This window comes from Sinohyriopsis cumingii, chromosome 3, assembly GCF_028554795.1.
Source record: "Sinohyriopsis cumingii isolate HCF-2022 chromosome 3, ASM2855479v2, whole genome shotgun sequence".
Lineage (NCBI taxonomy): Eukaryota > Metazoa > Mollusca > Bivalvia > Unionida > Unionidae > Sinohyriopsis > Sinohyriopsis cumingii.
The window spans coordinates 43,771,756-43,792,697 of NC_142963.1; the positions used below are offsets into that span (position 1 = coordinate 43,771,756).

The 20,942-nt window shown below is 32.5% G+C and overlaps 1 protein-coding gene across 1 annotated transcript in view; it reads left to right on the top strand.

Moving 5' to 3' along the window:
• LOC149802771 (uncharacterized) overlaps positions 1-20,942 on the top strand; it is a 308,654-nt gene that overhangs the window by 278,928 nt on the left and 8,784 nt on the right. Inside the window, exons 74-81 of the mRNA XM_089953831.1 lie at positions 1,112-1,270; positions 1,695-1,856; positions 4,345-4,491; positions 7,875-7,988; positions 8,535-8,649; positions 11,483-11,682; positions 13,155-13,187; positions 18,892-18,921. Of these exons, the coding sequence (XP_089809957.1) occupies positions 1,112-1,270; positions 1,695-1,856; positions 4,345-4,491; positions 7,875-7,988; positions 8,535-8,649; positions 11,483-11,682; positions 13,155-13,187; positions 18,892-18,921 (960 nt within the window). The remainder of the gene's footprint in view (positions 1-1,111; positions 1,271-1,694; positions 1,857-4,344; positions 4,492-7,874; positions 7,989-8,534; positions 8,650-11,482; positions 11,683-13,154; positions 13,188-18,891; positions 18,922-20,942) is intronic.

The window sequence follows — 20,942 nt, forward strand, 5'->3', positions numbered from 1 at the left end:
GGATATAATCATTTCATGTATCTGCATTAGTCATGGATATAAGCATTTCATGTATCTGCAATAGTCATGGATATAATCATTTCATGTATTTGCAATAGTCATGGATATAATTTCATGTATCTACAATAGTCATGGATATAAGCATTTCATGTATCCACAATAGGCATGGATATATGCTTTTTCATTATTCTGCAATAATCATGGATATAATCATTTCTTGTATCTGCAATAATCATGGATATAAGCTCTTTAAGTATCTGCAATAGTCATGGATATAAGCATTTCACGTATCTGCAATAGTCATGGATATAAGCATTTTAAGTATCTACAATAGTCATGGATATAATTTCATGTATCTGCAATAGTCATGGATATAATCATTTCATGTATCTGCATTAGTCATGGATATAAGCATTTCATGTATCTGCAATAGTCATGGATATAATCATTTCATGTATTTGCAATAGTCATGGATATAATTTCATGTATCTACAATAGTCATGGATATAAGCATTTCATGTATCCACAATAGGCATGGATATATGCTTTTTCATTATTCTGCAATAATCATGGATATAATCATTTCTTGTATCTGCAATAATCTTGGATATAAGCTCTTTAAGTATCTGCAATAGTCATGGATATAAGCATTTCATGTATCTGCAATAGTCATGGATATAAGCATTTCATATATCTGCAGTAGTCATGGATATAAGCACTTCATGTGTCTGCAATAGTCATGGATATAATCATTTCATGTATCTGCAACAGTCATGGATATAAGCATTTCATGTATTTGCATTACATAAACTTAAAACTGAATTATCTCCTCATCAAGAATCTACTCCTAGTAGAGAAATGCCAATATGCTAGCAATGGGCTTTTTTGGTTGTGTACAATATAGCACTATCCTTCGCACTTACAATTTTGAATATGGAAGATCAGTTTACAGTCCATACAGTTGGATCTAATTGTATTTGATTTGATTTTAAATTTGTGGCTTTGTAGCAACCACAGACTCCAAAAAATTAATGGTTACCCCTCATTTATTAGTGAATTCACTGTCATCATTATACCCATTTGTTATTGACAATTGATTTATCTATGACAGGTCTGTGTCAACTTGGACAAGGATATATAAACCAAACATGTCAGCCATGTCCAAAGAGCCAGTATCAACCACAAGCTGGGCAGTTTAACTGCATATCCTGTCCAGCAAACCGTCTGTACACACTACAAACAGGGGCCACATCCATTAGTGACTGTAAGAGTAAGTATATCTGTCTTGATGACCTGTTAAATTGAGTATTTTCAAAGTAAAGCATCATGTTTCATATGCTTTTATATAAAGTTCTTCCAGCTTTAGATTGATGAGAAGATGGAGTAGGGTGGCTTTTCATTAGGCTTGGTAAATGTGATATTCTATTGGAACACTATTTTAGTACTTGCTGCTATTCTCTAGTTTACCTAGAAATATTGGGAGGTGATGGGTAGCGAATTGAAAAGGTGGACACAAAAGCAAATTAAAGATCTTCACTGTCGTATGAAAGCTCTCTGTTATTCTTATCTATCATTTTATTAAGAATGATTGATTTAAGCAATCTTGAGCTGCCCCATTTGTAATTACAATCATATACACATTATTTTGTCCTAGAAGGGGGATGCAAATTGGTACAAATGGCTCTCTTTTCCAGGTGGTTGTTCAGTAGGCCAGTGGTTTGTCCCTCCATCTACCTGTCAGAACTGTTCACGAGGCACCTACCAGGACCTGAATAATGAGTTTAACTGCAAATCCTGCCCTGCAAACAGACCCTACACAGCCAATGAGGGGGCCGCAAATATAAATGATTGCATCAGTATGTCGGTTTGAATGGTTTTTATAAGTCATGGTTATCAATAAGTCAAATAAAAAATCAGAAAAAGATGTCACAGTGACTACAAACTAAGATACAAAAATAATTGCTTGTATCCAAAGAAAAATGTTTTTTCAGAAGATATGCACTTACTGAGGGCTGATCCAGAATCAAATTTATAGGGAACTGCCACAAATATTTAATTTTTATTTAAAAGTTTATTAATGTATAGTTACAATGAATGATAATATCATGATAGTGCTTATGTTCATTGAGAATCAATTTGACACAGAGGATATTTTGATATGGAAATGCAAAATTAGCGAGCATAGAGACATTAAACAAGTTGTACAGAGGGTGTGTGAAAATTATATTGAGGATGTGCAAGCATTAACATAATTGCAGCATGTCTGCTGTCACACAGTAAAAACATTTGCAGAGATACTTCTAGGACATGTGATCATGTCATTCATGCAAAATTTGCATGAATTTGCACACTTGGGAAGTGGTAATGCTTGAGAACTCCCACAGATTAGTTTCAGGTCATGCCGCAGTATACAGTTTTATTCAGCTATTCACCCTTAAGATGCTTGTCATAAGACAAGCTGGTAGAAATATTGTAGTGCTGGTCACAGTATGTCTTTTTTTGTAACTGTTTACACATCTGGTTTGTTGACCTGACATGAACGGTTGTTAAACTAAATTTGATTGGATCCCATAACAAGCTTCTGTCATAGTTTGAAGCTTGCATCAAGGAAGTTTTACAAAATGGCTGATTCTCATATGGTTCATCTTTAGATGCTGATTTTTTTTGGCAAATAATGGCTGATAATAGTGACAAAGTTGATTTATTTTTAAAGTTAGGAAGTATGTCAGATTATTAGAACTGGGATGGTGTTTACAGAGATACCAGTGATTGTTTTAGAACCTGGAAATGGTGTTAAATATGAGTCCAAGTTCATGGTGGATGGACAAAATCAGACAGCATGCCAGTCAACCCCTCTTTTTAGCAATATTTCAAAACTAAATGTGGAAAAGGCAAGCAGAAAAAAGCCAAATTAAAATACCAGCAATTAAACAGAAAAGTGTTATTATTGTTTCTTTTCTGATCACAATTTAGCCCTGTGGGATAATGTGCAACAAACCGTATATCCCTAGCATATAAGTTATGATAAATCTAATCAATAAAAATCTAAAAATGATATTAAGAGGTAAATATTTGAATAATTATGAAGTTAAGACAATTAATTTGGCAACATGCTCTTATGACCTTGGATAAAAGTTACAGTCCTACATTATTAAGCTTTGGTTAAATTCTTTTTACCAAAAGATCCCTCCTTGACAGATTTACTTGATACTCTGGGCAGAATGAATATGCAGTGAAAACAATTAATTCTGCAAAATGCTTTGTAGCCCATTTAACCTTGGGGTCATGGTTATAGTTTTAGAAAATTGATCTTATGGTTTTGATTAAAGTTATTTTTCTTGCTTAAATTTCCTAAACAATATGATTGATTTTGTTTATACTTAGGTTAAATCATCCTGAAGTTAAGACAAATCACCCTGCAACATGCTCACATAATCTTTCGACTGTGGGGTCAAGGTCACATTTTACTCAAATGCTTTCATTGTGGACCTTCTTATCAAGATCCCCAGTCAGTAAAGTTTTGAGATCTAAGAATGTAGTAAATTAATATATTAGGAATTTACTATTTTCAGTTCAAATAATGCATATTCTAAGGATTCTTGCTCACTTATCCACTATTTGGTATTTTAGATCTCATGATCTATGTTGTTCTCCTATATATTCATCCCACACCTGTGGCTCTCACCTTCAGAGATATCAATTCATTATTTAAACCTGATTCAGAACTACCTCACTTGCTCTTTATGATGAGAAATAGTTCAAGTGCCAGTCTCATGTAATTCATTGACAGGCAAGCAATTGGATTACAGGAGTTAATTCTTTTGCTTAATCTCATTTAACAAAAATATTTTAAGTTTCAAAAATTACAATAAAACATTCCTCTTAAAAGTATGTACCCCTTCCCCCCATTTCTTTTAAAATTTGGAATTGTCATGATGTTTTAACCTAGTTTTGATCAAAATATGAAATTTGGAATATGGCAAGTTCCTTCTCCTAACATTAATAAACTGAAACAGTCCCCAGTATATATAAAGAGTTTTTAAGACTGAATACCTTTGTTAACATTTCTGAACTTTCAGTTACTGACTATTGTTGTAGTGCTTTTTTATATTTTTGTATGTCAAGATTTTTTTCAAATATTACGAGTAGTGCATATTTGCACCTAAATATTTTCAATAATTTATTACATCTACAACTGTATTGAGCCTTAAGGTATCTATATTTAGATGTACTACAATATATATAGAATAATGATGATGACCACGTATTCTTCTCCTCCCACAAAGTTTCTTTCTGACCATAACCTCAGCATGTGACATTCTAACAGTGAACATTTTATCATAGGTCGCTGTAATGGGAGCAATGACTGTTCCACTAATGGCACATGCACAGATGTCCCAACCAGTACAAATGGTTTTACCTGTACATGTCAACAAAACTATGCAGACACAGGTGTGCTTAAAGGTCTTTTACCTGGAAGAGAATGTGTTCGTAAGTAACTTATTCTTAAATCTTCATAGTTTTTCAAATGATCATAGATTAGTTGTTTGTCTATTTGTTTCTTTGTTTTTGTTTACTTGGCTTCTTTTTTTGCTTTTTGTTTAAATTTTAAGTTGATCTGATAATATTATTTGCATCTTGCCAGAGGTAATATAGGCTTACTACAGAGATGCTGCTAGGGCATGTAAGTGTATGAATGGCACAAAATTTGTACAAATTCATGCACTTTGAAAATAGCTATGCACGAGAGTGCCTGCAAATTAATTTAAAGTTGTGCATATAAAAATGTACTTTGCACAGCACACATATCTTTTATTTAACTAAAGGGTTTGTCTCATAGTGTTTGTCTGATCATTATTTGTATGCAGGCAACTGTTTACACATCTTGGTACTTCAGTTTGTCATAAATGATTCTGAAAGTAAATTTTCACTTTAGGCCCTGGAACAAGCATTCTGTCATAGTTCTGACTTTGTATTCATCATGAAAGTTTTACAAGTGCATGTTTAAAATACAGGCTACTTAGAAAAACTCCAAAAGGCTGAGTTCCAACATGGTTCATCATCAGGAAATACTGGCTCATGATAACAGTGATATTTAAAGTTTTGAAGAATATCAGATTATTGGAGCTAGAGAAGTGTTACTGGTTATACCAATGAGTGATTTTGGACCAGAAAATAATGTTGAATATGAATCTGATGTACTTGATGAACAAACAAAATTAGATGGCATGCAGGTCAACCCCCAATTCAGTGGCATTTTGAATTTTAATGTAGAAAAGGCAGAATACCAAGATTAATTAAAATACAGCCAATTTAAAAGTGGAGTGCAATTTTTTCATTTCTTTTCACACACAATTAAGCACTGACAGGAGATCTTGTGCACAAAACTATATACCACTCTAAGGGTTAAGAAAAACTGAATGATTATATTCAAAGTTTGGATATTCATTGTATCAAAATACCTCATTCTAAACAAGCAGGCTAGAGCAGTGATGGATTTAAAACCCTAATGCAGTATTTTGAAAAGATAAGAAATCTGGCATAGTAGTTAGCCAAGCACTGATTTAAGGTAGTGAAACTTTGGCAAAGCTCATGTTAGTAGAAAAAAATATCTAATTTTGGAACAGATATGCAAGAAACAATACCTGTAAGCTATGGAAAATTGTACATAGCAACCATAAAAAAACAGTTTGTGATCTTGTTCAGGCTGGATAAGCTAGCTATGCTTATGCCCTTTCAGACAGCAGACTATGGGGATTCTCAGCACACAACAGTATTCATACACATTTATTGAACAGATTAGTCTCAGCAGCAATATTCAAATTAATGCTGATACAACTAGACAATACATCTTTTGACAATCTACAAATTAATGCTGATACAACTAGACAATACATCTGTTTGACAATCTACAAATTAATGCTGATACAACTAGACAATACATCTTTTGACAATCTACAAATTAATGCTGATACAACTAGACAATACATCTTTTGACAATATACAAATTAATGCTGATACAACTAGACAATACATCTTTTGACAATATACAAATTAATGCTGATACAACTAGACAATACATCTTTTGACAATCTACAAATTAATGCTGATACGACTAGACAATACATCTTTTGACAATATACAAATTAATGCTGATACAACTAGAAAATACATCTTTTGACAATCTACAAATTAATGCTGATACAACTAGACAATACATCTTTTGACAATCTTCAAATTAATGCTAATACAACTAGACAATACATCTTTTGACAATATACAAATTAATGCTGATACCACTAGACAATACATCTTTTGACAATATACAAATTAATGCTGATACCACTAGACAATATATCTTTTGACAGTATACAAATTAATGCTGATACGACTAGAAAATGCATCTTTTCACAATCTACAAATTAATGCTGATACAACTTGACAATACATCTTTTGACAATCTACAAATTAATGCTGATACCACTAGACAATACATCTTTTGAACCTTAACCTGTGTGCATACCTTGACAGTGGAACACATTCCTGTATAAGTTTCCACCATGTTAGGCATCAACTGTATCAGTTTCCACCATGTTAGACATAAATATTTGTACATGAACTCAGTTATAAATTTAATGTGATACACCACTCAAGTCTAGCTTTTTAAGGAATGTGGCTTTTATATATTTTTTAACTTGCCTGTATAAAGCTAGGTCACTCACCTAATTTTCATGTTTCAATGACTTTTATGAAGCTATTATTACACCATTATTATTATGACACCATTGTTATTATTATTATCATTATTATTATTATTATTATTATTATTATTATTAAACTACATGCACATTAAGTAGTATAACATGTTTATTGGAATAATACCAAATCTTGAACCTGCAACATTTGCATGACTCCTCTGAAGCACATGTTTGCACTACCTATACATTTGTAGTGAATGATTCTGTTCACTTTTTGTCTAGATAATTCCATACAACATTGACATAACCATGAGGTATTATCCGATTTATGTTGACCAAACGTATCTTGCAACATTTCCTCAATTCCTCCACATCATTAGCTTAGACTCACAACCAGATGGTAACAGGTTCAAATTCAGTTGAAGTCAAATTTGTCATAGAAATATTTTTTTAATCTATAGGTATTATTCTTCAAAAAGCATGAAGAATGTTGATTTTTTATTTTATTCATTAAACTGACCATTAATGAAACTTGAACCAGTTATATTTCATGTTAGATATTAATGACTAGACAGTGTCACATACCTTAGTTATTGGATGGCTTCAAGCTCAAGGTCTTGGTGAGGGAACATATAAATCAATAGTCTCTATTGATGTATACTCACAATGTTTGAAGCAATGCAGATATTTTAATTAAATTTTAGCCTGTTGTATATCTTGACGAACTTTTCATGTATGCAGTGATATCCATGTCCCCAAAGTCAAGGTCACACCAAGAGCTAGTACAAGTCAAAATGCTGTGTGAACCTTATGGCATTGTTTGCATTTCCCTTTATTTCAGACACATCTGCTGTATACATTTGTTGCTCACTTCGTGGTATCATTTGAAATGGCTGTATTTCTAGTTATAAGGTCATCTCAAATTTTTACAAAATTTTGCCATGTCCAATGCTATGAGCCCATCCCACGTAGTTAATTACATTTCTAAGTTGAACCTCATGGTTAATACAGTTAATGTTATCCTGGAAGAATATACTCAGATGTATCATGTACATGAGTCCAGTCATCTCAGTTGACATTTAAAATCTCAGATGTATCATGTCATGAGTCCAGTCATCTAAGTTGACATTTAAAATAAATGAATGAAATTCAGCATTGTTTATTTTTTCATTGCAGATAAATGTGACCATGGATATTGTCAGAACAATGCAATATGTATGGAGCAGGATCAGTCATTGAAATGCGTCTGCTCCACATGGTATGAGGGTGAATTCTGCCAGACTAGAGTCGGTAAGAATGCCACCACATTTTATCACCAGATCATCCAAGGAAAATCTAGATATATTTTGCCAAAACATCTTTCTATATGCTAAATTAACCTCTGGATGGAAAAACTGTTGATTACTCATATTTTATTATTAAGATTTTCATTTTCATGTTTGTTAAAAGTTGTTAATGAAATTTTAAAATAGGGCAGTGTTAATGTCATTCAGATTGAACTATATATTAAACAAAATATATCTCCAGCAATGGTTGATGCATTGTTGCCAACAAGTTTGGGTAAAATTTTCAGACAATGCTTGATCAGTCTCCTCCTGCAGGCCCTATATGTCCTTGTTTATTTATTGATGTTCAGAGATACTAGATAATTGAGCTAAAATATGGTAATTTGTCTAACTGTCCAAGATGGGTGGAGTGGCAGTAATTAAAGGTATGGTAAGGGGGACGCTTGTTTTTCATTTGGCAATCCTTGCTAAAACATAGTCTCAGCCATTCAAAAAGAATTGTTTTATTATAAATATTTTCTAGTTCTTTTATTCTCATTTTTTTTCTCAGATGCACAAACCAGGTCAGAGAAATTCAACGATACAATCATTGGGGCTGTTGTTGGAGTTGTTGTAGGTGTACTTATCATCATCGTCATTATTGTTGCCTGTTTAGTCTGGGCTAGGTAAGATACTCTTTCAGCATTTATTTTTGTAATCACTTTGTCTACCACTGCATTGATCACGTTATAAATCTCTGCATATTTATGTGTCTGTTGATTCTCCCTCCTCTCTCCAGGCTGTTATCTCTTATATCAGTACACTTATTGAGACCAAGTTTACTGCATGGCTGCATTGGTTGATAAGTCATATGCACAAACTGGGTCACTATGACTTAACTTCCTTCTTTACAGGATTTATTCCACATTACACAAAGATAATTTCAAAGCTTTAATTTGAATACCATGTCACCTATTACAATCAGATTTTTGTACTGTTTGTTCATCTAAGGGAGTACATGTGTCATGCATCAAAATCGAGTAACTTTGGCCTTCTTTAGATGTATTTAACATTGTTTTAATATATTGACTCAGTCCAAACCAAGGTAAAGTCTTGCAGCTAATATGTTTAGGTCACCATAAGAGTGATAGGACTTTTAGTGTCGCCCTTTTCTATATGTCTTTATTTTTTATGCGTTCTGGTTAAGATTTGTGTTAAGGTCATTTTTCAGTTACTTTAATGGGACATCTGTCTTCCAGGAACACATTTCTACTTTCCAAACTATGGTTTTATACTTATAAAAGGGAAACCAGGTTAACTAATTGTAACTGGATGGTAAAGTATTGCCAACAGAGAAAATAGAATGTTATATAAGCCATTGAATTTGAAAAGAAAAAAACTTTTGTAAGATTGTTATTATTTGATACCTAAAAATGCACAATATCATCTATAAAATTCTTTGATAAGTTTTTTTGAAGTTCTTGTTAGTTTATTGCAGAAAATTTCTTGATTACTTTTAGAAGCAGAGCTGTACATATCCCGTAATGACTAAATCTTTAGACACCATAAGTTTTGGGACACTCAAAAATTATTTTCAAAAGTAATCTTTTTATGACCTATACATGTTGTGACATAAAATTAAAGCAATTTTGTCATGTACAATAAGTCTCAGGACACATTCAACATATTTGTTTCCACTATTTGAAGAAAGTATTTTCTTGATCGTTAACGTTAAAAAAATAGTGAATGTGGTTGTTAAGTGACTATCATCATGAATCATTACATAGGAATGTTATAAATTGATTTAATATGGTTTAAATGTCAGTAAGTATATTTATGTTTCATCTGTTGCCTTATTATTTCTACCTGATTAAATTGTGTATAATTTGATTGATGTCTTTAGTTGAGCATTAGTGGGTTCCTGTAAGCATTTACAACAGTAACTTACCCCTTTTGTCTTCAGTTTATTATTGTTTGTTTAAGCATTATTGCATTAGAATATTATATCAATATACCAATAATTACATATGATTTTGCCTTGAAAATGTTAATACCTAACTCTTTCAAAACTGTGTTCCCAGTACGACAAGAATGAACAATAATAGCATTTAGTTCAGCGTTCGCATTTAGTTTTATCATGTTAACATCATGATGTCACCGCATGTACATTGAAGATTTTGACTTGCACTAAATGAAGTACATCCCTTAGGTTTGAATTATAGGCACAATTGTGCTAAACCTAAAAAAATACCTCAGAAATATAATAAATACATTTCAAAAATAATGCTTTGAAAATAATTGTAATACCTTAGATGCTCAGATGTAGTTTGCCTTGATGCAAGCCATCATACACAAGTACCTGTTTACTCAGCTACAGTAATCGTGCTACTCAACCAAGCAGGTGTTCATGCCTTTATTGGTTGACAATGATATTGATGTCAGTGGTTAGTCAGTTCAATACATTTCTGGGGGCAAATAATTTAATATTGCTGTGATCAAGGGCATCTCATCCAGCTCAACCCACTTTAGATTTTCCAACAGTTAATTTGTGTTGAGTAATGTTGTAAAACAAACAGTTACTGGTATTGCTCCCAGGCAAAAATCACATGTCAGTTTCATGGATCAAACAATTCAGAAAAGAAAAAACAAATCTGCCAGTTATTAACAAACAGAAACACAGAGACAACCAGCTGTAGAAAATGAAAGGTGGATTGAATACTGTATTGAATGTTACGAATTTGTGCTACGGTAAGCTGTAACACAAAACTAAATTGTATCAATGATGATCACTTAAGTGAATATACTGTATGCTGGTTAAGTGACTTGTACAATTAAAGGTCCATGTCATTTCATACGATTTTACATCACATTGTTGGATTGCTTATATCTCTGGAAGAAAAAAACTGGTAACTCTTAAGCATGTGGGTCAAAGTAAGTAAAATAGTAATTGACATCTTTTTTTTAAAATGTGATTTGGAAAAATGAGATCTGGTAAAAATAATGAATTTAACAAAATCTGAATCTAGTATTTTTGGGAATAAACAAGGATATACCATTTGGATTGTGTAATTACTGGTCTGTACACTATATTATGGAACCAATCTGTCTTCCAGTAAACTCTTAAGCACCCTGTGAATTATTGAAGTTTTTATTTACTTTTATTTTATTAGGAGAATAATCCAAAAATATGCACATGCAAAACGTCCACAGAATCATAGTAGTTTGTAACAGTTTTTTGATGTAGTAAATGAACAAGAGCTGGTCACTGCTGTGGGCAGTATGGCAATCTTGCCAATTGTGTTGAGACATTTTCTTATGTCTGTACGTGTTTGGACACCAAAAATGCTATAGTTTTTAAATGCACATAAATATTGGGACATGAAAAAAGTAATTATTTTTTCATGTCCCAAGACTTAGTCTTTATGCTATATAGTCCTGATTTCAGTATCATGTAAGAGAAAGAGGATAACAAATCTTCCATGCATGTATTCAAGCTTACCTTATTTCTGTAATTAATAGAAACCGTGGCAAGACCAAGAGACATAGCACACAGTTCAGCAACTTCCAGCCTGAGCTCGTCCCTATGGATAAGATGAGCCTGGCTGGATCACAGATGTATGATTTCAATGGACAGTACCCATACACTGGAACCCAGCGCCTAACTCTGAGCCAGCCAAGGGAGGTTGTGTATGACAATCGGATGTTTGCTCCTGAATCTGGTATGCATTCATTTTAAACTTTGCTACATAGCATGCTCAAGGTTAAATGATTTGTGTTCTGATAAGGAAAAAAGTTTAATGGATACTTACTAAGAAAGATCCTTCAGAAACAATCATTAGTCTGCATAATCAAAACCAAAATATGCATGTTCATTCGGCTCTCATGTTTCCTTAATAAAAGGCAGACACCATTGGATCCTGTCAGTCAGTTGGTGTATGTATAAATGTACATGTAAATGTATTTGTATGCATCTAGGATTAGATACATTAACGTAACAGTTGTACTTGTACTAATTATGCAGTGGTATTCTTCAGACCTTGAGATATCTGATAGGGTCATCAGAAAGATACTTCAAACCTTTTGATGAGAAAGATACTTCAAACCTTGAGATATCTTACAGGATGATGAGAAAAGATACATCAGACCTTGAGATATCTTACATGTGATTAGAAAGATACTTCAAGCCTTGAGATATCTGATAGGGTCATCAGAAAGATACTTCAAACCTTTTGATGAGAAAGATACTTCAAACCTTGAGATATCTTACAGGATGATGAGAAAAGATACATCAGACCTTGAGATATCTTACATGTGATTAGAAAGATACTTCAAGCCTTGAGATATCTGATAGGGTCATCAGAAAGATACTTCAAACCTTTTGATGAGAAAGATACTTCAAACCTTGAGATATCTTACAGGATGATGAGAAAAGATACATCAGACCTTGAGATATCTTACATAGTGATTAGAAAGATACTTCAAACCTTGAGATATCAAAAAAGATACAACACTGACAATATTTTAAGAACAAACTGCAGAAGGCCTTTTCCCAGTTTGATTCATCGTATGTGTGGGTGAGATGGGGATGATTGTACAAAAGGACAGATTGTTGATTGCATAAATTCCTGGATTTCTTATTCTGCTATTAATTTCAAATTTTAGATATTTGTTTTCTTGTTCTGAAATATGTTTTTACTAGTTAGAATCATAACTCAGATCCCACATATTGGATTTTGTGGTGATCTTATGTCAAAAATCTATCAGATGACTCTTTGGGTGTAAACTTGAGCTTTTCACACATGTTCAGGATTTTAGGGTAAGCTATAGATAATAACAGGTCAACTAAAACGTGTAGAGTTTTCAAGTATAAAACTTAAAATTGTAAGGTATTATTTATTTTTCTTTAAACAGGGCAAATGAATTTCTACTGATACACAGTAAGAAGCTATGTGTAATCCAGGCTGTATATAATCATACTGTAATATCTGAACATATAATTTAATGGCATTTCAAATAGCTTAAGCAGCGTACCATGTTTTTATGATTGTGCACACTCTTCATTTGCATGTTTTGAACAAGAATTAATTGCTAGATTTAAAATTAGCATTAAAGTTTAAGAAAGATTTTTTCCAGAAATTTTTTCATGTAGGGTAAAGTTTAATTGCACTTTTTTTCTTCTAAATATTCATAGATTACATATCAGATGCAGTGTATGTAGCACCAGGTAATATAATTTATTATTGCATGATGGTTAACCAGATTTTGCTTTGCACGACTAATTGTTTGCTTTCCTGCAATGCACTCGTCTTAAACTGCCACACCTCAACTTTGTCTTCCAAATGTTTTTTTGTACCAGTCTTTATGTTTGCATTTTCAGATTTGAACTTTTCATTGGCACCATATTGCCAGTATTTTGCTGACTTGCTATGAACAAGTAATATTCATAGTTCAGTTTGTTTTGATTCTAGCCCATAAAAGGATACCAGCCTCACTATACACAAATTTTTGATTATGTTCTCAGTTGTGGAGACTGATGTGTGTGAATATCAAGTCAGTTTGTACAGTACTCCATTATTATGCTGTTCTTGGGAGTTTAGATTATACCCCCTTATAGAGAGACTTCCTTATAATTAGGTACATGATACAGCACTCACTCATCATAATGGTTCTTGGAAGTAGAGTAAACGCTTTATAGACTGCTTTATAATGAAGTAGATAACACAGTACTCCCTCGTTGTAATAGTCCTTGGAAAGTATAGAGTATACCCCTTTATATACACAGTACTCATTATAATTGTTTTTGGAAAGCATACAGTATACCCCTTTATATACACAGTACTCATTATAATTGTTTTTGGAAAGCATACAGTATACCCCCTTATATATACAGTACTCATTATAATTGTTTTTGGAAAGCATACAGTATACTCCCTTATATATACAGTACTCATTATAATTGTTTTTGGAAAGCATACAGTATACTCCCTTATATATACAGTACTCATTATAATTGTTTTTGGAAAGCATACAGTATACCCCCTTATATATACAGTACTCATTATAATTGTTTTTGGAAAGCATACAGTATACCCCCTTATATATACAGTACTCATTATAATGGTCCATTGTAGGTATCGAGTATACTGCCTTATGAAGAAATTGCATACCTGTCAATGTTTCAAAAGCCAAGTAGGGAGATTGAATAAAAGAAATAGGGAGATTGGGACCTAAATTCACAAGTGTTTTTGTGGCATATCATAAGCAGCATTTTCACCACATATTGACTGATCTCCTGGGTCCATTATGCATGAAATTCTCAAAGTACGCCATTTCTCCATGTGATGCACCTTGTTTTCCTCCATGACATGCCTCTTGTCATATTCAGGTTAGCTGTAGCCAAACTGCACAATATCCAAAGATTAGAGTTGAGTAAACAAGCAAGAAAGCCAGTGTGACTAGTTAAAAGTTGATCCTTATCAATGCAGTTATCTTGTAAGAAGGACTGCCACTCCAAAAATACGTACAAGAAACCATCTTCTAAAATGTGTGTAAGCAACCAGCAATCGATTGGCAAATAAACAATGCCCTATTTTGTTGAAACTAATGGTGCCTAAAGTGTTTATGAATTCAGCAGTTCAATCAACTCTGCAGTCTCAACCTACCATACCTATGGCCATTATTGTTCCCATGGTTTATATCCTACCTTATTTCCGAGAGGTCAGCTCTTAAGGCATTTAGCACTATTTGCTAAATAACATTTATTCTGAATTAGTTTTTTCAGGGTACATATATTGTGTGGTATGTTTTTTCATTCATTATTTTAATTAAATGATGGCATTTAAATGTTTAAATATATGTTACAGTAATGTGAGGTGTTTACTTGTGCAAGTTTCTTTTGAGGGAATAGTGATGCTATTTTGCTTGCAGAGAAAAAAAACAACATTCACAGTGATCAGTTTTGGGATTGAAATTAATTGCTGACAATTTTATTGTTGTGGTTTATTTAAGTTATGGTTTTTTATTTTAGTATTGTTGTGAGATGAAAAAAACTTCATAGATTTATGTGAATAAAGTTTAAACTTAACCTTCTATTTACTAAAGAAAAAACTGTGTAGTGTGAAAATAATTATTTTGTCACAAGAGTATTCACAGGTGATAAAATGGAACATGGTTTCTGTGGATTGGATACCATATATCTATTTCTGTAGGATTTTTAAATGAGAAATAAAAGTCAACAGATGAATATAATAATTGGGAGTTCTCTACAAGAATCAGGAAATATTTTGAGATTCAGATGTAGGCATAGAACAGCCTGAAAAATTGAGGTTTTTTTTCTCTCCCTCCCGGCATGAGAGTTGACAGGTATGAGAAACTCCCTTATACTTAAGTACATTATAGAGTACTCCATCATTATAATAGTCCTTGGGAAGTATATTTTATACCCCCTTATAAAGAGACTGCCTTATAATGAAGTACATGACACAATATTCATCATGGTTCCTTTGTAGGTATAGAGTATATACCTTTAGAGAGACTGTGTTATAGTAAATTACAGGACACAATTCATTCAGTTTTACTGTTTTTTTTAATGAAATGGAGTCCATAACCATACTCACTTTGTAACAGCATTGTGTTATAGTAAAGCGTCTGATGTTGGCACCAATGAGTTTGCATTGAAAGAACCCCCACTAGGACAGCCACCACTCTAACTCTGCCAGCATCTTGGAGCAAAACAAATAATTGACCCCTCAACAGAAAACACAACAAAATGAGGTTTACAGCTAAAATTCTCACAGATATTTGAAGATTTCTAAGTTCAGCATGTTGCATTGGTGCTTTTTTTTACTGTTATGTTTTCCTTAGGTGTAAGGGTTTGTTCAGTTCAAGTCAGCATGTTATCCAGTTGCCATGAAATTAAAATGGTATGTTAGTTATCATGACTTTTGTCGGTCTCTTGGATGGCAAATTAATTTTTAAGGGTACCAGATTATATCCAGTTGATCATGTGACAAGTTTACTTCCTGTAAAGATATAGTACTTGTATAATATCTGTAAATTATTTTGGCCGTGGTGCAATTGTCAATGAAGGAGCAAGTTGTTGTAATAGTACACAGTGTAATTAGAGGTTCTAAGTTTTGAAGGAAAAATGAATGCAATTCAACTAAAACAAACAGAGGAAGAGTTCTGTGATCATGCTGAAAAATTTGACATTCAAAATATCGAAAATAAATGTCAATTATGCATTCTGCAGCAGTGGGATAATTGAATGGACACAGTGATTATTACTAGGTTTTAAAATGGTTTTGCAACATGATTATTTATAATTATTTTATATAAAATGAATGAATATAAGCTTTAACACATTCCATAACATGTATGTGATTTTGATTAAATTATTAAATATTCAAAATTACTTAATCCATTCTGCCATTATTTGTAATTATTACTCATATATGTGTTCCCCCTCTTGTAAAGCCACACATCCAGATGGGGTGGATTTAAAAGAGAGAGCGAACTGTAATATGAGAGTGCTGTACTGTTGCTGGCTTTTTTTGTGGGGATTTTTTATATTAATGGTACTTTCAGCATCCATAGGTAACTTGTAATGGGTGCCCTAAAAACTCCACTTTTGTTTGTTACTGTTGGAAATACAAGCTTGCGTGTCTCAAGTTTGACAATAATAAATAAACTTTATTATAAACATTTTTTAGTTTGCATTGTTTTTTTGGCACATTTAATAATAGTCAATATCATTAATATTACTCAATATAAGGTATGATTGTCATGGATTATATCATATTTTATATAGCATAAAAATTGTTCTAGCTGCTTTTCTTAAGACTTTGAATAGATCTTTTTTTGTTCTCCATAATGCTTTTCACTACAGTACCTATGTTGTCAGTGAAATACAGTTTTTGTATACTCTTTAATATTAAATAAGCTGTAATGCTTTTTGATGACTCTTGTCGATCCGTTGTGTCAACCAGTTTTTGTCAATAACCAGTTCTTGTCAGCATCCATTTCTTGTCAGCAACCAGTTCTTACCATGTTCTAAGCTTAGATTTTGAAGTTCGATGAATTACTTCCATGTTCTTGTAACCTTCAGTTGCTTTCATAGCAAATTCAAAGAGTAACAATGAGCATGGAGTTGTAAATATGTTCCTTCAAAGAAGCAGATGAGAATCAGAATTAATCTGTTTTATTAATTTAGACTGCATTGCAGCAGAAAGGGTGTGCTAAATTATGACCTGCACAGCTTGTGACAAATAACTGGAAATAATCACAACCTGTTCATTGTTTATTTCAAGTACACGCCATTTACAGCTAAATAAACACACATATTTAAGAATAGAATGACTCTTTCACTGGGTAAAGTAATTGCAATTATTCTATGGAAAACATTTGCTTGACATTATTTTGAGATCCTCGTTTGAAAATTATGGACCACCCCAATGTCAGTTATTGATAAACTGTGCCTCTTAAAATGATTATAACTGCAAATATATTAGATAAAATGTAACAGCAATACACTTACTGAAATAAAATCATTTAACTATATTACAGTGACATTAGATTGGATAATTAGAGCTGGTTCCGTAGGTCAAGGACATCTAATCAAGCTGTTTAGTTTTTTTTTTAGATAAGGAAGTGACTAATTTTAATACATACATTTTGAAAATATACAGAAAGCTAATTCTGATAAATGAAATAATGTTGATATTGTTGATTGGAACTGATAAGGTGTCAGTAGTATAACATTTCACAATAATAGATAAATGAAAGCAAGATATGTTATTCTCAAAGGTGTAACATTGTCAGGACATGTGATTGATGTAGTCAGCGTTTTTTCTATATACAAATGAATGGAGAAATTTGTGTGTGCAGTGACTTGTACTGTTGCATTTCACTTTTCATATTTCAAACAGCTATGTCTGTAGAGCTTTGTTTTTCCATTTTTTATCTCAAATATTCCTGTATGGGGCTCTAGGCAGTACTGCATCTTTCTGAGATATAATTAAGTCCTCAGGCAAGTTATGGCAACTCATGTTTTTAATCATCCCCCCCCCCCAGTGTGAGTATATAGTTCTATGAGCAGTATTAACAATCTGTATCTTTTTTGCTCATAATTCAAACTGGCATGTAGCTAAGCTGTCCCAAGAACGCTGAATTTTATTGCAGTTTCTCTGTATGGTTTTAAAATAATACATAGTTAAATAAATCTCTCTTTCATGTTGCATTTTCATAAATTGTAAATCAAGTTAAGTTGACTGTAGTTCATGCAATATAGATACACCACTCCCTTCATAACTTATACTCAGATGACTCATGAGACCACTTATAACACAGGGTCAGGAGTGGATCCCATTTTTAAAACTAGAAAATACAAAGAAAATTGTCCCTAATTTTAAAATTCTCTGTTTTTAATAAAAAGTCTGTTTTTTATAAGAAGTCCTGTACAGTGTATTTTAAAACAAATATTCTAACAACATTCCCTGTACACTGTAAATAACAATATTCAAAGTAATTTCATTCAAGGAAAATGTCACTTATGCCAAATGGTTTTAACACTTTCATAAATAAATATAAATTTGATAATAAGTCTTGTAAAGTGAAATTCCTGTTTGAGTTCTGATGAAAAATGATAATGTACCATTACAGATTCTGTGAGAAACTAATTAGATGCCAACCATGTTTTGATCTCTGAATTGCAGAAGTATTTTGTTGTTGTTGTTACACCTGGTTATTATTGTGCAAGTGCTATAATGAATCAACAACAACAAAAAGCAGTGATGTAATAGATACAGTGTACACCATTATTGGCCAGACTAGTATGCTATATAACACAGGTCACCTGGCTAATTTCTGTTGTTAGTACATTTTGTCTCGGTAAATACAGTGGTTTAAGATTTCTGTCTTCTTTCTCTTAGATTGGCAGGAACAGTTTTCAACACCCAGAGGTAAAGGATGTTTCAGTGATGCCGCTTTTGATTTTTATTTTAATTTTAGTTTTTCCTTTGTTTCTTTGCCAACTCTTATGCTTATTTTGTTGAAGTTTTATGATTTTAAAGGGTTAGAGCTTATGTTATGGCCATGTGTATATAATCTGTCATATTTCATGAATCCATCCAAAAACAATTGCTTGTTACGACTTGGGAAGTCCATATTTCTAATCCAGTTTTAATCCGATGTTGAACTTGGGTTTATATCATCAAAATCTGAGAAAAGTAAAAACAAACTGAGGTTCATGCATAGGAATAAAGTGATCTTGTACTTTATTGGCTAACATTCTTACCACTCTGAAGGCCATATTTCTGATTGAAGTTTGATGAAACTTGGAATATGTGATTAATATCTTGGATGAGTTTAGTAATGATTGAGATCCATGCACTTTTCTGAGGTAATCTTGCATCTGATTGGCTGAGATTGTTACCAATCTGAAGATCCTATTTCTGATCCAACTGTGATCAGGCCAGGAATATATGCATATATCACTAAGATCTCAGACAAGTTCAGTAATGAGCGAAATCCATGCATATGAACGAGGTGATGATGCATTTTATTGGCTGAGCTTTTAATCATACATGAGGCCATTTTTCTGTTTTGATTTTGGTCAGATTTGGATGATGATATGCATGTCATCTAGCTCCTGAACAAGTCCTGTAATAAATGAGATGAGGTGCACACATAATGAGTTAATCTTGCATCAGATTGGCTGATATTGTTACCACTCTGGCAGCCATATTTCTAATCTTATTTGGTTAAACCTGGAAATATTTGTCTTATATGTAAATTTTTTGTTGTTTTAGTAATGAATGAGATTGATGCATATTAATGAGGTAATCTGATATCAAACTGACTTGGCTTCTTACCACTTCTAAAGCCATATTTTTTATTTGTTTGGTTTATCATCTGGATCTTGGATGACTGCAGTTATTATCATGAACCTTTTTATATTGTTTATGCATTCAAATTTAGAAGGAATTTTTATTAGGATATAACAGATAGGTCAAATCAGTGTGACATAAAGTTTGGGAGATAGTTTACAAAGGATGTGGGTTTTTCAGAGATAGTTTACATAGTATTTTTTCTTTTTGGGGGAGATAGTGTACATAGGCTGTGTTTTTACTTTATTAGTTAGACCTACTTAGTGAAATGGTAACCTGTTAAGCTATGTTAGCCAGATGAGCGTTATCAGTCTTGGGCCTCTTCTTTTCTTTGGTGAAATAGCCATTCTTCTTTGTGCCAGTACTATTTCAAAATCAGTTACATTTAGTTTCCAAACATGCTAAATGTATAAAGTTCATTAATACAGACTTGTAGCTAAAATTTTAGTAAACCTGGATGAAAATCATAAATAAAATGTGTGAATTGAAAAATTTCATACACTTGTAAACAATTTAGTAGCATGACAGTTTCCAAAATGTGAATTAGTAATGTTATTTCATTCGGTTTTTTTAATTATATATTAATTATTTTAATTATAAAATGTTTGCATTAAGATCAGAAGAATTTGAAGTTGGATTTACACATTATACAAGCCATGACTATAGGCATTGTTTCATCAAATCCAGATTCAATAGTAAATTGTAGCTGATCATATCAAGGAGAGATCATGTTATGTTTTCCATGAGCTTCCTATTTCATTTCCACACTGTAGCTGAAGTTCTTTATTATCTGTCATCAACCATTTCCAGCTTTATAAGTAGTTTGCATTTGGGACAAGGAAGAAGCTCATTTATTTCAGGCTGAAAATAAGGAAAATGGTTTCCACACATTAACTTGATACCTTGACAGACTTTATGGAATAGCTTGCATTTGAGGTTAGAAAAACACATCAATGGGTCAGTGTCACGATGACTTTAAGAAGAAAAATGGTTTCTGCATAATAATATAATGAATTCTTTATCACCTTCTGTGACAGAAAATTGTGTACAACTTGCATTTGAGATATAACAGACCCATGTTCACTTTGGTATCA